Raw genomic sequence first — 15,212 nt, 5'->3', positions numbered from 1 at the left:
GTCCTGTAGCCCATCCCAGCCTTGTGCAGGTCTACAATTTTATCCCTGATGTCCTTACACTCCTCTCTGGTCTTGGCCATTGTGGAGAGGTTGGAGTCTGTTTGATTGAGTGTGTGGACAGGTGTCTTTTATACAGGTAACGAGTTCAAACAGGTGCAGTTAATACAGGTAATGAGTAGAGAACAGGAGGGCTTCTTAAAGAAAAACTAACAGGTCTGTGAGAGCCGGAATTCTTACTGGTTGGTAGGTGATCAAATACTTATGTCATGCAATAAAATGCAAATTAATTACGTAAAGGTCATACAATGTGATTTTCTGGATTTTTGTTTTAGATTCCGTCTCTCACAGTTGAAGTGTACCTATGATATGAAGTACATACCTCTACATGCCTTGTAAGTAGGAAAACCTGCAAAATCGGCAGTGTATCAAATACTTGTTCTCCCCACTGTATGCATAGTCACTGTAACTATACATTCATGTATATACTACCTCAATTGGTCCGACCAACCAGTGTTCCCGCATATTAGCTAACCGGGCTATCTGCATTGTGTCCTGTCACCCGCCACCCACCACCCCCTCTTCTACGTTACTGCTACTCTCTGTTTATAATATATGCATAGTTACTTTAACTATACATTCATGTACATACTACCTCAATCAGCCCGACTAACCGGTGTCTGTATGTAGCCTCGCTACTTTTATAACATCGCTACTGTATATAGCTTCGCTGCTGTTATTTTTCACTGTCTTTTTACTGTTGCTTTTATTTTTTTACTTACCTATTGTTCATCTAATACCTGTTTTGCACTATTGGTTAGAGCCTGTCAGTAAGCAGTTCACTGTAAGGTCCTGTTGTATTCGGCGCACGTGACAAGTAAACTTTGATTTGATATAGATGTGTTTTTTTGCATATGCGGTGAAAGGTGGCAGAGCTAGAGGGGTGTTTGTCAGACAATGACACATCCCGAAATTCGGTCTTCTCACAAAAATGTCTGTAGCATCCGAACGGTGTAGCCTACAAACTATTGTGACAGCTCTCGCTGAGACTCTCATGAACACCATGGTTTTGCTCTTCGTTTTTCACTAGGACACACACAAGACTCACCTGAAGGTCCCCGGTACCAATTGAAAAAAATTATGGAAGTATTTATGGAGATAGTTAGTGCCTAAAATAAGGGGATAAATACATGTAAAACAAACAAACAAAAAATGTTTCCTGATCTTTCTTATACTGTATCTCAGATATAGGGCAGACCTTAGGGTCTTAAAATTTTAAATCAAATGATCCTTGGAATGCCCATCTTAAAACAATTCCCCCCCCGGCTTAGACTCTAGAGGGTTAAACTCCCCCTTTCCCTCTCCCTCTTTACCTCTCTCTCCCCCCCTCCCACCTTCTCCCATCTCTATCTGCTTTAGGCCCAGAGAGTACATCTATAGTCACTGCTCAATGATAAACTACACGGGCCACCAATATGCTTGGTCATTCCCCCTGACCTTTAAGACAAGGGATGAGAGATCACCTCTCATATGCAGAGTGGAGTTGGTTTATTCGTTCAGAAACCCATTAGGAATAGCCCAGGGAGGACGGAGACAAACACTGTGTCCAAGAAGCACAGCAGGCACACTGAACACACATGCCACGTGGATACACTTCTCCACACAAGCCACAGACACACACGCATGAACACGCGCTGCTTAAGGTAGATTGTACACGGTTTGGTACCCACACAGACACGTGCACGCGGACGCACGCACACATAGCTGAGCTACAGATACTACGACACTGCACGCGTTCAGTGACGACAACTCACCAACAGTTTCCCAGCAGGCCTTGCAGGATGTCCGAAGGCCGCGGGGTGCGGAAGACGGACCATTTGACACCCCGGTCCTTGAAGTTGTTGCAGTTGATCTCGTGGGGGCGGAGCCACTTTTTGATTCGCTGCTGGACGCTGTCACCCTCGGGGAAGCCCACGGAACACGGGCCTGGGGGGAAGCTGTCGTCCACGAAGTTCACCACGTTCTGAAAGAACGAGAGATATACAACTCTGAGACAGAGGATTCATAACAGTCCAGCTGAGAAACACTCAAAGATCAGTAGTGTCTGATGAAATACTGCCCTGGCATGAAACATTTGCTTGGAGAGGAGAAGGCTGAACAATGGTAACATCATACTGGCATCAAGACTAGTCGAGACAAGACTAAGTCACCACACTGAGAGAAAATGTGTATGTTGGCTGCACTCTGGAAATCCCACAATATATTGGAAATACAGTATGTGTGAACGAACAACACGTCAAATAGCCTAAACATGACACTCTCAGGGATCTAAGGTTAGGCCTATAAGCCATTATAGCCCCTAGCCTACAGTTTTCTGTCTGATGCCTGTGTTAAACGAATGATGATTCATTTGGAGCCCTGCAGGCCACTGCAGGAGTCACGGGTTGCTGAGACAAGCACAAGGACAACCACCAGCACTGGAGTGTTCATGTGGCTAAAGGAGCCTCCCCCTGCTGCACACACATAAAGACGCACACGCAGCATGGAATGTGCTGTGCGATCATATATCAAAACGCATCTCCCGAGATCAACAAGACGGCACACTGAACTACACCGTGGCGCTTCGAAACACGCGGACCCGCGCTCCCCGCGAAGAACTTTCAAGCGCTCACTCGGGCTAAACATTGCTTCGTTGAAACACACCAAAAAAATGTCTACTTCAACATAAACGTAAGGGATCCCTGTTCAACATAACAGTTTGCGTCTTTTGGCTAGCTGACCTACAGTACACACCCTGTGTGTCACACTATGTCACTGCCAAAACCCTGCTCGACAAACCCGCGAGGACACATACAAAGACTAGTCTATCCTATTTCCTCTGCTCACTGGCGGCAGCAGTTGGATCCCGCATCCTGAACCAGTGGAAAGTACTGTAAGCACCCCCGGCGTTGCACAGTCGGCGGAGGGAAATTCATTCGTCGCCCAACACAAAAGCCACTTCTGTCGCCCTCGACACTGTGCCAGACATCGGCAGCAGCACTTTGGGCCCCTGTCCCCATTTCCCATCATGCTCCAGCAGATTTATCCCCCCCCCCGGGGGCTGTCAGTGACTCAGTGGCTCTGTAGTTCAGAGGTATACACCGCCTTGTTTGTTGTTGGGCTTAGCCAGCAACCGATAAAGTTTTCTTTGCTTCACAGCAGTTGGGAGAGCTTTAAGCGTTTGGCCCTACAGACCTGCAAATAGAGAGGCCTTTTGTACTTTAGTTCCAAACACCACTCGCCGACAGCTCCGGACCTCGCAGAGACGGTAGGGTATAAGAAATTGGATAAACATGTATGAGGAGCGTGTTCACTTTCTGCACACGTCGAAATCAAAGGCAAAACGAGGACGAAGAACACGAGTCATCATGACCCGTGTAAAAAAATAGGACAGACTGCCACAGCAAGCAAGTCAGACAGACAAGACACAAACAGTCACATGCCGCGTTAGTGTCCCTTCACCTATTCTCGCCAGGTCCAGCTGTCTGAGACCTGTTGTCAGTAACACAGTGCTGGTCTGACTGACTGCCTGACTGTCTCCGATGGAACTGCGTTGGGTAATTCTCAAGGCTGGGCCAATGCCTGAGAGCACTCACAGTTCATGGCTAGACTATTCCGGCTAACAAAGCAAACAGCACTCCAGCTGTCTGAGTCTCTATAGAAACCTGAATCAGTACTGGGACGTTTGAATGCGGAGAGGGAGTGACTGGCACTCACTGCAACCCGGTTCGACGCTACAGCCAACCTATTGATCGCGGTAACAGTAGTGACGGATGGCTATTGAGCCGACGTGACAGTGGCACACCGCCATCACATAAAAAGAGCACCGATAACCGGCGTCGTCGTTTACAGTGGCTTATTGTAAAACACGAGCCGCTATGACCAGTTCAATCGTGTGACGGTTGAAATTTGTCCAAGTGGAAAGTGGTGGCGCGCCTTGTCGCTGTTGCTTTCAGCTCAAATCCACATGTAGGCCCTACTGTGTGAATTGTGCTGTTATAAAGCCTTATAAAGCTATTTCATGGAAAACACAAGGGACAAGAGGAACATATGATGTCGTCAACAGGACACAATTCATATGTTCAGTTTACTCTGCACGCTCCACAAGTTGTCGGTGGTAGCCGAGAAACAATGTCTTCACCACACAGGGCTTTACAGGTTAGAGAGTCTACCAACCTGTATCAGTGTCGTTCCCTCTGTATTAAATCATACAGTGGATGGGCACACTTGGGGCTATTTCTTTATTGCTTAAAACCTCAAGTGGAAGACCATGGAGGGATATTGTCTATGTGGATTGTTGCCTTAGTGTAAGGACAATCTATCTCAACACCGTCTTTGCTGCACTCTCATTTAGCTTCCGTTCTTGATCTCCTCGTCTGTGACTGGAATGGCTAGACAGGAGATATGCCTCCACAGCATTGTACTCATCGAAAGCTCTCTTCTCTTTGACCAAGAAGGACACAAGACCACGTCAGGGAATCCAAGACGAACCGTTACATCCTGTATCTATAGAGTGGCTTTGGAGTGGCCTGTGGCGCTCTGTGCATGCCAACTTCTGAGTGGTAGCCCTATCGCCTATATACCGGAGGAAGTATTTTATCATCTTGTGTTAGGCTGAGGCAGTCATGACGCACCCCAGGGGAGATAGATGCACTGCACGGGGGGGGGGGGGGGGGGACGACAGAGTGTGCTTAGCCGACTTCACCCTCCATAAACTGAGATGTGCCGCTCGATGCTCCCCGCTGATTACATTCGCTTTAGGGAAGTGGATAATTGCTGTTACTCTACTCCCCCGTTTCTAAAAATAGAATGGCCCGTGTTCACCTTTCGTGTGCACATGGGTAGTGCCACAGCCACAGAGGAAAGGGGGGGGGGAGTTATGGTGCACAGGAGAATAGAAGTGAGAGGAGGAAGAGGAGGGTTATGATATTGGAAGTGAGGGATGAGAAAGAACATATGAAGGAATACAGTTGAAGTCGGAAGTTTACATACACCTTAGCCAAATACATTTAAACTCAGTTTTTCACAATTCCTGACATTTAATCCTAGTAAAAATTCCCTGTCTTAGGTCAGCTTGGATCACCACTTTATTTTAAGAATGTGAAATGTCAGAATAATAGTAGAGAGAATGATTAATTTCAGCTTATATTTCTTTCATCACATTCCCAGTGGGTCAGAAGTTTACACATACACTCAATTAGTATTTGGTAGCGTTGCCTTTAAGTTGTTTAACTTGGGTCAAACATTTTGGGTAGACTTTGACAAGCTTTTCACAATAAGTTGGGTGAATTTTGGCCCATTTCTCCTGACAGAGCTGGTGTAACTGAGTCAGGTTTGTAGGCCTCCTTGCTCGCACTCGCTTTTTCAGTTCTGCCCACAAATGTTCTATAGGATTGAGGTCAGGGCTTTGTGATGGCCACTCCAATACCTTGACTTGTTGTCCTTGTGCCATTTGTTGTGCCATTTTGCCACAACTTTGGAAGTATACTTGGGGTCATTGTCCATTTGGAAGACCCATTTGCGACCAAGCTTTAACTTCCTGACTGATGTCTTGAGATGTTGCTTCAATATGTCCACATCATTTCCCCTCCTCTTGATGCCATCTATTTTGTGAAGTGCACCAGTCCCTCCTACAGCAAAGCACCCCCACAACATGATGCTGCCACCCCAGTGCTTCACGGTTGGGACGGTGATCTTCGGCTTGCAAGCCTCCCCCTTTTTCCTCCAAACATAACGATGGTCATTATGGCCAAACAGTTCTATTTTTGTTTCATCAGACCAGAGGACATTCCTCCAAAAAGTATGATCTTTGTCCCCATGTGCAGTTGCAAACTGTAGTCTGGCTTTTTTATGGCGGTTTTGGAGCAGTGGCTTCTTCCTTGCTGAGCGGCCAGTCAGGTTATGTCGATATAGGACTCGTTTTTATTGTGGATATAGATACTTTTGTACCTGTTTCCTCCAGCATCTTCACAAGGTCCTTTGCTGTTGTTCTGGGATTGATTTGCACTTTTCGCACCAAAGTACGTTCATCTCTAGGAGACAGAACGCTTCTCCTTCCTGAGCGGTATGACAGCTGCGTGGTCCCATGGTGTTTATACTTACGTACTATTGTTTGTACAGGTGAACGTGGTACCTTCAGGCATTTGGAAATTGCTCCCAAGGATGAACCACACTTGTGGAGGTCTACAATTTTTATTCTGAGGTCTTGGATGATTTCTTTAGATTGTCGCATGATGTCAAGCAAAGAGGCACTGCTTTTGAAGGTAGGCCTTGATATACATTCACAGGTACACCTTCAATTGACTCAAATGATGTCAATTAGCCTATCAGAAGCTTCTAAAGCTTGTTTAAAGGCACAGTCAACTTAGTGTATGTAAACTTCTGACCCACTGGAATTGTGATACAGCGAATTATAAATGAAATAATTTGTCTGTAAACAATTGTTGGAAAAATTACTTGTGTCATGCACAAAGTAGATGTTCTAATCGACTTGCCAAAACGATAGTTTGTTAACGATACATTTGTGGAGTGATTGAAAAATGAGTTTTAATGACTCCAACCTAAGTGTATGTTAACGTCCGACTTCAACTGTACATTTAGCCTAATTGTTCCAGAGGAAGAGAGGATCTCTCTAACATCCTTCCTCGATAGCCTGCTTCCCACACACGCTTCCAAAGGTGAACCTGCAACTCACAGAGTAGCATTTGACATGAATAATGCAAGGTCGAGCCAACGTTTTGCCATGATGAACACGATACCCTCCACATGGAATGAAATGTGTGAGCGACTATGTTGCAGTTTCAATCGCCCCCCCCCCCCCATGACGATTTAGGCCTAGGTAAACTTGTAAACACTTCATGCCGCATTCATGATGGAATTATGTGGCTTTTTTCAATGCCGATTTAACGGTGTCCTCCTGTACTCTCTGTTCACCCATACCGCGTGGCCATGCACGCCTCCAACTCAATCATCAATTTTGCAGATGACACAAAGGTAGTGGGCTTGATTACCAACAACGACGAGACAGCCTACAGGGAGGAGATGAGGGCACTCGGAGTGTGGTGTCAGGAAAACAACCTCTCACTCAACGTCAACAAAGGAGATGATCGTGGACTTCAGGAAAATACAGAGGGAGCACCCCCCCATCCACATCGACGGGACAGTAGTGGAGAAGGAGGAACGTTTTAAGTTCCTCTGTGTACACATCACAGACAAACTGAAATGGTCCACCCACACAGACAGTGTTGTGAAGAAGGTGCAACAGCACCTCTTCAACCTCAGGAGGCTGTTGATATTTTGGCTTGTCACCTAAAACACTCACAAACTTTTACAGATGCACAATCGAGAGCATCCTGTCGGGCTGTATCACCGCCTGGTAAGGCAACTGCACCGCTCTCAAGAGCAAGGCTCTCCAGAGGGTGGTGTGGTTTGCACAACGCATCACGGGGGGCAAACTACCTGCCCTCCAGGACACCTACAGCACCCGATGTCACAGGAAGGCCAAAAAGATCATCAAGGACAACAACCACCCGGAGCCACTGCCTGTTCACCCCGCTACCATCCAGAAGTTGAGGTCAGTACAGGTGCATCAAAGCTGGGACCGAGAGACTGAAAAACAGCTTCTATTTCAAGGCCATTAGACTGTTAAACAGCCATCACTAACACAGAGAGGCTGCTGCCTACATACGGACTCAAATCATTGCCCACTTATAGAAATGGATCACTAGCCACTTTAAATAATGCCACTTCAATAATGTTTACATATCTTACATTACTCATCTCATATGTATATACTGTATTTCATACCATCTATTGCATCTCGCCTATGCCGCTCGGCCATCACTCAGCCATATATTTACATGTACATATTCTTATTCCTTCCCTTTACATTTGTGTGTATAAGGTAGTTGCTGTGGAATTGTTAGATTACTTGTTATAAATTACTGCACTGTCGGAATTAGAAGCACAAGCATTTCGCTACACTCGCATTAACATCTGCTAACCATGTGTATGTGACCAATACCATTTGATTTGATTTGGTAAAAAGTTAAAAAGTGAGCTAGTAACAGATGCTGCCATCTTCCCTCTCCCCCTCTTTTGTGGGGGTCGTTCCATGTCATTTCATCAGCCATGACACCTACCATCTCAGATTGTTCTGAAGTCCTTTTTGTAGTTGGAAATATATAAGATTAGCATTCCTGAAACATTATTTTGTTGAAATATAATTTGAGCTGAGTAATTAAGCTAAATGATCGCACACAAATTGGGCATTTTAATTCATAGGATTCATTTAATATTCGAAAAATATAGTACCTGACAATTGACTTGGAGCAAACTTTTTTTTAACACTAGCTAGGTTTCCATCGAAATGGCGACCTATTATCATGTGAATATTCTAAAATCTGCATTTTAAGTATCGATCATCATGTCACCAGGATCAGACACTCGATATGTATTGGAAAGGAGCATCAAGATCAACGTGCACTTTCACCACCCTGTGAAGTTCATAAGTTATTTCATTTGTAGCCTAATAAACACTGCAATAAACTGTATGGTTTTCCCGAGTCATAGTGGGAGGGTCACACACCATATCATCGCGGGACTCCAAGTTTACTTTGATATGATGGTTATTATATCAATATTTGTGCATAAATGTGTTTCCACAATCATTTCTTGCGCAATACATTTTACCAACACAAAAAGATCCAACCATGTCAAACCAAAAAATTATCTGTCAGCATTTATAAAATTGTACCAAAAGTCGTGTTTCCATCACAGGTGTCTTGATTTTTGTATTTTTTTTTTTACACAGAGTTTCTGGATGGAAACGTGGTTAGTGAGTAAGACATGAGAAATCCACAGAAATGGTCAAAAGCCACATATGGACCCCAAAACCAGTTCTCTGACAAAGAGTATGAAGCTGCGGCTCTGAGTTTAGTTTTTTTCATGCTATGTAATGTATTCTCAGTGAATTTGGTGTTGTTTTTTTCCTCCTGTTCAGAGAAATTAGTCATCGAAGTTGATAGGTTTATGTGCCATCCTAAACTCAGCAAAACAAGAAACGTCCTCTCACTGTCAACTGCGTTTATTTTCAGCAAACTTAACATGTGTAAATATTTGTATGAACATAACAAGATTCAACAACTGAGACATAAACTGAACATATTCCACAGACATGTGACTAACAGAAATGGAATAATGTGTCCTGGAACAAAGGGGGGGTCAAAATCAAAAGTTACAGTCAGTATCTGGTGTTGCCACCAGCTGTATTAACATTTTTACATTACATTTTAGTCATTTAGCAGACGCTCTTATCCAGAGCGACTTACAGTAGAGTGCATACATTTGATTACATTTTACATACTGAGACAAGGATATCCCTACCGGCCAAACCCTCCCTAACCCGGACGACGCTATGCCAATTGTGCGTCGCTAACGGACCTCCCGGTTGCGGCCGGCTGCGACAGAGCCTGGGCGCGAACCCAGCCCAGCCTGGGCGCGAACCCAGAGACTCTGTTGGCGCAACTAGCACTGCGATGCACTGCCCTAGACCACTGCGCCACCCGGGATTAAGTACTGCAGTGCATCTCCTCCTCATGGACTGCACCAGATTTGCCAGTTCTTGCTGTGAGATGTTACCCCACTCTTCCACCAAGGCACCTGCAAGTTCCAGGACATTTCTGGGGGGAATGGCCCTAGCCCTTACCCTGGCCCTAGTCCTCCCAGACGTGCTCAATGGGATTGAGATCCGGGCTCTTTGCTGGCCATGGCAGACACTGACATTCCTGTCTTGCAGGAAATCACGCACAGAACGAGCAGTATGGCTGGTGGCATTGTCATGCTGGAGGGTCATGTCAGGATGAGCCCGTAGGAAGGGTACCACATGAGGGAGGAGGATGTCTTCCCTGTAACGCACAGCGTTGAGATTGCCTGCAATGACAACAAGCTCAGTCCGATGATGCTGTGACACACCGCCCCAGACCATGACCAACCCTCCAACTCCAAATCGATCCTACTCCAGAGTACAGGCCTCGGTGTAACGCTCATTCCTTTGACAATAAACGCGAATCCGACCATCACCCCTGGTGAGACAAAACTGCGACTCGTCAGTGAACAACACTTTTTTCCAGTCCTGTCTGGTCCAGCGAAGGTGGGTTTGTGTCCATAGGCGACGTTGTTGCCGGTGATGTCTGGTGAGGATCTGCCTTACAACAGGCCTACAAGCCCTCAGTCCAGCCTCTCTCAGCCTATTGCGGACAGTCTGAGCACTGATGGAGGGATTGTGCGTTCCTGGTGTAACTCAGGCAGTTGTTGTTGCCATCCTGTACCTGTTCTGCAGGTGTGATGTTCGGATGTACCGATCCTGTGCAGGTGTTACACGTATTCTGCCACTTAGAGGACGATGAGCTGTCCATCCTGTCTCCCTATAGCGCTGTCTTAGGCGTCTCACAGTACGGACATTGCAATTTATTGCCCCGGCCACATCTGCAGTACTCATGCCTCCTTGCAGCATGCCTAAGGCACGTTCACGCAGATGAGCCGGGACCCTGGGCATCTTTCTTTAAGTGTTTTTCAGAGTCAGTAGAAAGGCCTCTTTAGTGTCCTAACTTTTCATAACTGTGACCTTAATTGCCTACCGTCTGTAAGCGGTTAGTGTCTTAACGACTGTTCCACAGGTGCATGTTCATTAATTGTTTATGGTTCACTGAACAAGCATGGGCAACAGTGTTTAAACCCTTTACAATGAAGATCTGTAAAGTTATTTGGATTTTTTATGAATTATCTTTGAAAGACAGGGTACTGAAAAAGGGACGTTTCTTTTTTTAGCTGAGTTTACATCCTGATATTACCAGGTTCTGACCACTAGATGGGGCTGTTTTTATGATCTCACTTATGATCCCCTCAATTTTCAAGGGATAGTTCACCCAAATTACAAAATGCCAAATTGGCTTCCTTAGCCTGTAAGCAGTTTATGGACCAGGTATGACAGCATCCCATCCAAAGATGGAACCTATATTCGTATTTTCACGCTTCACATCCAAATCATCGATAAGTAACAATACTTTTTTTTTTAGATACTTTAGGACAGTGGTATTCAAAGTCGCCCCCCCCCAAAAAAGTATATATTGTATGGGACAATATACAAAAGTTTGAGAAAGATCATTTGAAAAATACAATTTTATTGAGTAAATGTATTTATTGGTTGAAGGTTATTTATTGATTTGAAAATTAAGTTTGTTTCATTAGATTTTGCGTGGGGTTGCGAGAAATTATAGGAGAAAAATGCTAATATAGGTTCCATTGACTTGTATTGGATTTGTGCCACAAATGCTAAAACGAATGCTAAAAAGTGGACAACAAAACCAAAGCATGGATTGCTGTCATACCTTGTTCATAGACTGCTTAAACCAATATGATATTTTGTATTGATTATTTAAAATAAATCACCTAATTGCAGGAACAGCACCATCTAGTGGTCAGACAGAATATATACTATATACTCGTTGTTGGGGTGGGTTTGGCGTGGGGTGTGGGGGTCGGTGGGTCACTCTTTACCATTTCTTTGGATTCCTCATGTCTAACTTATTGTTAAAAAAATTGTGCCATTTATTGAAAATTATGAATCCTATACATTAAAAAAATGGCTGCAATCAATTACACTGAACATAAATATAAATGCAACATGCAACAATTTCAATTACTTTACTGAGTTACGGTTCATATAAGGAAATCAGTCAATTGAAAAAAATCATTAGGCCCTAATCTATAAATTTCACATGACTGGGAATACAGATATGCATCTGTTGGTCACAGATCAATCAATCAAATGTATTTATAAAGCCCTTCTTACATCAGTTGATGTCACAAAGTGCTTATACAGAAGCCTAAAACCCCAAACAGCAAGTAATGCAGGTGCAGAAGCATGGTGGCGTCGAAAAACTCCCTTGAAAGATACTTTAAAAAAAATAGGGCATAGAAGTTGCTGGATATTGGCGGGAACTGGTACACGCTGCTGTACATGACGATCCAGCTAATCTGGTGAGTATGCAGGCCATGGAAGAACTGGTACATTTTCAGCTTCCAGGAATTGTGTACAGATCCTTGTGACATGGGGCCGTGCATTATCATGCTGAAACATGAGGTGATGGCGGCGGATGAATGGCACGACAATGGGCCTCAGGATCTTGTCACGGGATCTCTGTGCATTCAAATTGCCATCGATAAAATGCAATTGTGTTCGTTGTCCGTAGCTTATGCCTGCTCATACCATAACCCCACTGCCACAATGGGGCACTCTGTTTACAATGTTGACATCAGCAAACCACTCGCCCACAGGACGCCATACGTCTGTCATCTTCCTGGTAGAGTTGTAACCGGGATTCATCCGTGAAGAGCAAACTCCTCCAGTGTGCCAGTGGCCATCGAAGGTGAGCTTTTGCCCACTGAAGTTGGTTACAAAGCCAAACTGCAGTCAGGTCAAGACCCTGGTGAGGACAACGACCACACAGATGAGCTTCCTTGAGACGGTTTCTGACAGTTTGTAAAGAAATTCTTTGGTTGTGCAAACCAACAGTTTCATTAGTTGTCCGGGTAACTGGTCTCAGACGATTCCACAGGTGGAGGTCCTGGGCTGACGTGGTTACATGTGGTCTGCGGGTGTGAGTCTAGTTGGAGGCACTGCCACATTCTCTAAAACAACGTTGGAGGTGGCTTATGGTAGAGAAATTAAAATCTCTGGCAATAGCTCTGGTGGACATTCCTGCAGTCAGAATGCCAATTGCACACTCCCTCAAAACTTGAGACAGCTGTGGCATTGTGTTGTGTTATAAAACTGCACATCTTAGAGATGCCTTTTAATGTCCCCCAGCACAAGGTGCACCTGTGTAATGACCATGCTGTTTAATCAGCTTCTTGATATGCCACACCTGTCAGATGGATGATCTTGGCAAAGGAGAAATGCTCACTAACAGGGATGTAAACAAATTTGTACATTTGTTTACATCATTTGAGAGAAATAAGCTTTTTGTGAGTATGGATTACTTGGATATTTTATTTCAGCTCATGAAACATGAGACCAACACTTTACATGTTGCATTTATATTTTTGTTCAGTATACTAAAAGGCCCAACGAGTCGTTTTGGGTCAGTGCTCGTGCATAAGCACTTTGATTGGTCGGATTTAGTCACACAAGAAACTGACTGGTTCTGTGACTGGTTCACCCCTGCCTTTATAAAAAATGTTTTACCCCCTTTCTCGATCGTCTCATCGCTGCAACTGCCCAATGGGCTCGGGAGAGGCGAACGTTGAGTAATACATGGTCCGAAACATGACCCGCCAAACCACGCTGCTTAAGCCAGCTGCACCAATGTGTTGGATGAAACACCGTTCAACTGACGACCGCTGTCAGCCTGCGGGCACCCGGCCCACCACAAGGAGTCGCTAGAGCACGATGAGCCAAGTAAAGCCCCCCGGCCAAACCCTCCCCTAACCTGGACGACACTGGGCCAAGTGTGCGCCGCCCTAAGGGACTCCCGCTGTGTCACGGCCGGTTGTGACACAGCCTGGGATCAAACCCGGGTTTGTAATGACACCTCAAGCACTACAATGTAGTGCCTTAGACCGCTGCGCCACCTGGGAGGCCTCCCCCTACGTTTTTTAAAAGGTATCTGTGACCAACATCTGTTTACCCCGTCATGTGAAATCCTTTGTTTTGGGCCTAATGAATTGATTTCAATTGACTGATTTCCTCATATGAACTGTAATTCAGTAAAATCATTGAAATTGTTGCATGTTGCATTTATATTTTTGCTCAGTATTGTTAGGTTCTAAATAACAGAGTAAGACAATTGACGGACACTATAAAAGTTCAAACATCTGAACAGACAAAGAACATATTCACACACTCACTGATATTTAACCCTTTCTCTTGTTGCGGAGCCCCTCCTTACGCATCTGAACGGCCAATAGCCCTTTGTTGCTATCCAGAACATTAGTGATATATGTTCTTCCTCACTTCATATAACCTGACCTCTGTCCGAATTCCTCACTCCTCCCCAACTCACGGGCTGTCATGGTGACTTGTATCAGACCGTGTCTCTGCTCCTCCCATAGGACCCCCGATGGCTAACAATAACACATCCTGACATAATGTAAACTTTACACATGACCCTTTCTCCCGCAGTGAAATTAATAAGTAGATTTCATGATTTTAACGTTTAAGAAATCAGGAACCCCTCAGTATATTTAACAACGAGTGGGGTGGGGAAAAGGGACGCCAATCTACATTAGGATATTTTAAACTGGAGATTAGGTTGTAATTAGGTTTTCTCCATTTAAGAAAATACCTTGATTCATTTTTCCAGACTGACATTTATGTTGACCCCTTGATAAACGGTCAATCCTCCTGTAATAGTTCATTAAACATGTCATATCAAAGTTTAGTTCGAAAAATTGAAAGTGAAATGCAATTGAACTGACCAATGTTGACTTGCATGCCACCATCTCACCATTCTAAAAACCTCACCTCCAAATTAAAAACGAATTATGATTCATGTTTCCTTGTGTGAATTGAAGACTGAAACCGACTGGTAGTGTCTATGTGAGAGAAAGTAGAGTCAGAGAGACATTATGCGGATCAGAAAGTGTACCAGGGGCAGCATGGTGTAATAGGTTGAAGTTGCCCCTAGATGCTGACCTAGGGGAAACTTCACTCTAGCACAGGTCTAGGAAGTTAGGACAGTGTAGATAAGTGCTACGCTAACTTAGGCCAATATCAGTAACAGGACACAGATGAAGTCTGACTAAATTAGGCTATATGGGCTTACATTTGGGTAGCGCACTTAAACACCAGCCTGGACGTGACCGACAGATCCTTTATGGGCTTTATAACCCCCTCATCGCAATGTTATGTTGTTGCAGCGGTAGCCTATATGCACTTATTGCAACAATAAATATGATCCACACAAGACTCTGGGCTTGCGAGTAACTTGCTCATCGACAAACAGAACACCTTCCCTTCGGAGCATTTTTAGGACAAACAACAAATAATTGGAATCCATTATGAGACGAGCAAGCTCATCTGACTTGGAGCTTTCCTCTGGTTTCGGAATGACTTCCCTCTGACGGGAGGGATTATTTGGGATAAACAGAGACCCCAGTTCCCCCTTCGAAATGTA

The 15,212-nt window shown here is 44.7% G+C and overlaps 1 protein-coding gene across 2 annotated transcripts in view; it reads right to left on the bottom strand.

Annotated features, from left to right (window-relative positions):
- Positions 1–15,212, bottom strand: part of LOC129860391 (calpain-15-like) — an 87,741-nt gene that overhangs the window by 27,767 nt on the left and 44,762 nt on the right. For both annotated transcript variants that reach the window (XM_055930760.1, XM_055930759.1), the window contains exon 3: positions 1,812–2,020. In XM_055930760.1, coding sequence (XP_055786735.1) covers positions 1,812–2,020 — 209 coding nt within the window. The remainder of the gene's footprint in view (positions 1–1,811; positions 2,021–15,212) is intronic.

This window comes from Salvelinus fontinalis, chromosome 8, assembly GCF_029448725.1.
Source record: "Salvelinus fontinalis isolate EN_2023a chromosome 8, ASM2944872v1, whole genome shotgun sequence".
NCBI classification, from domain to species: domain Eukaryota; kingdom Metazoa; phylum Chordata; class Actinopteri; order Salmoniformes; family Salmonidae; genus Salvelinus; species Salvelinus fontinalis.
Note: the sequence above shows the minus strand (reverse complement) of the source record. Positions and strands in the feature narration are given on the sequence as shown.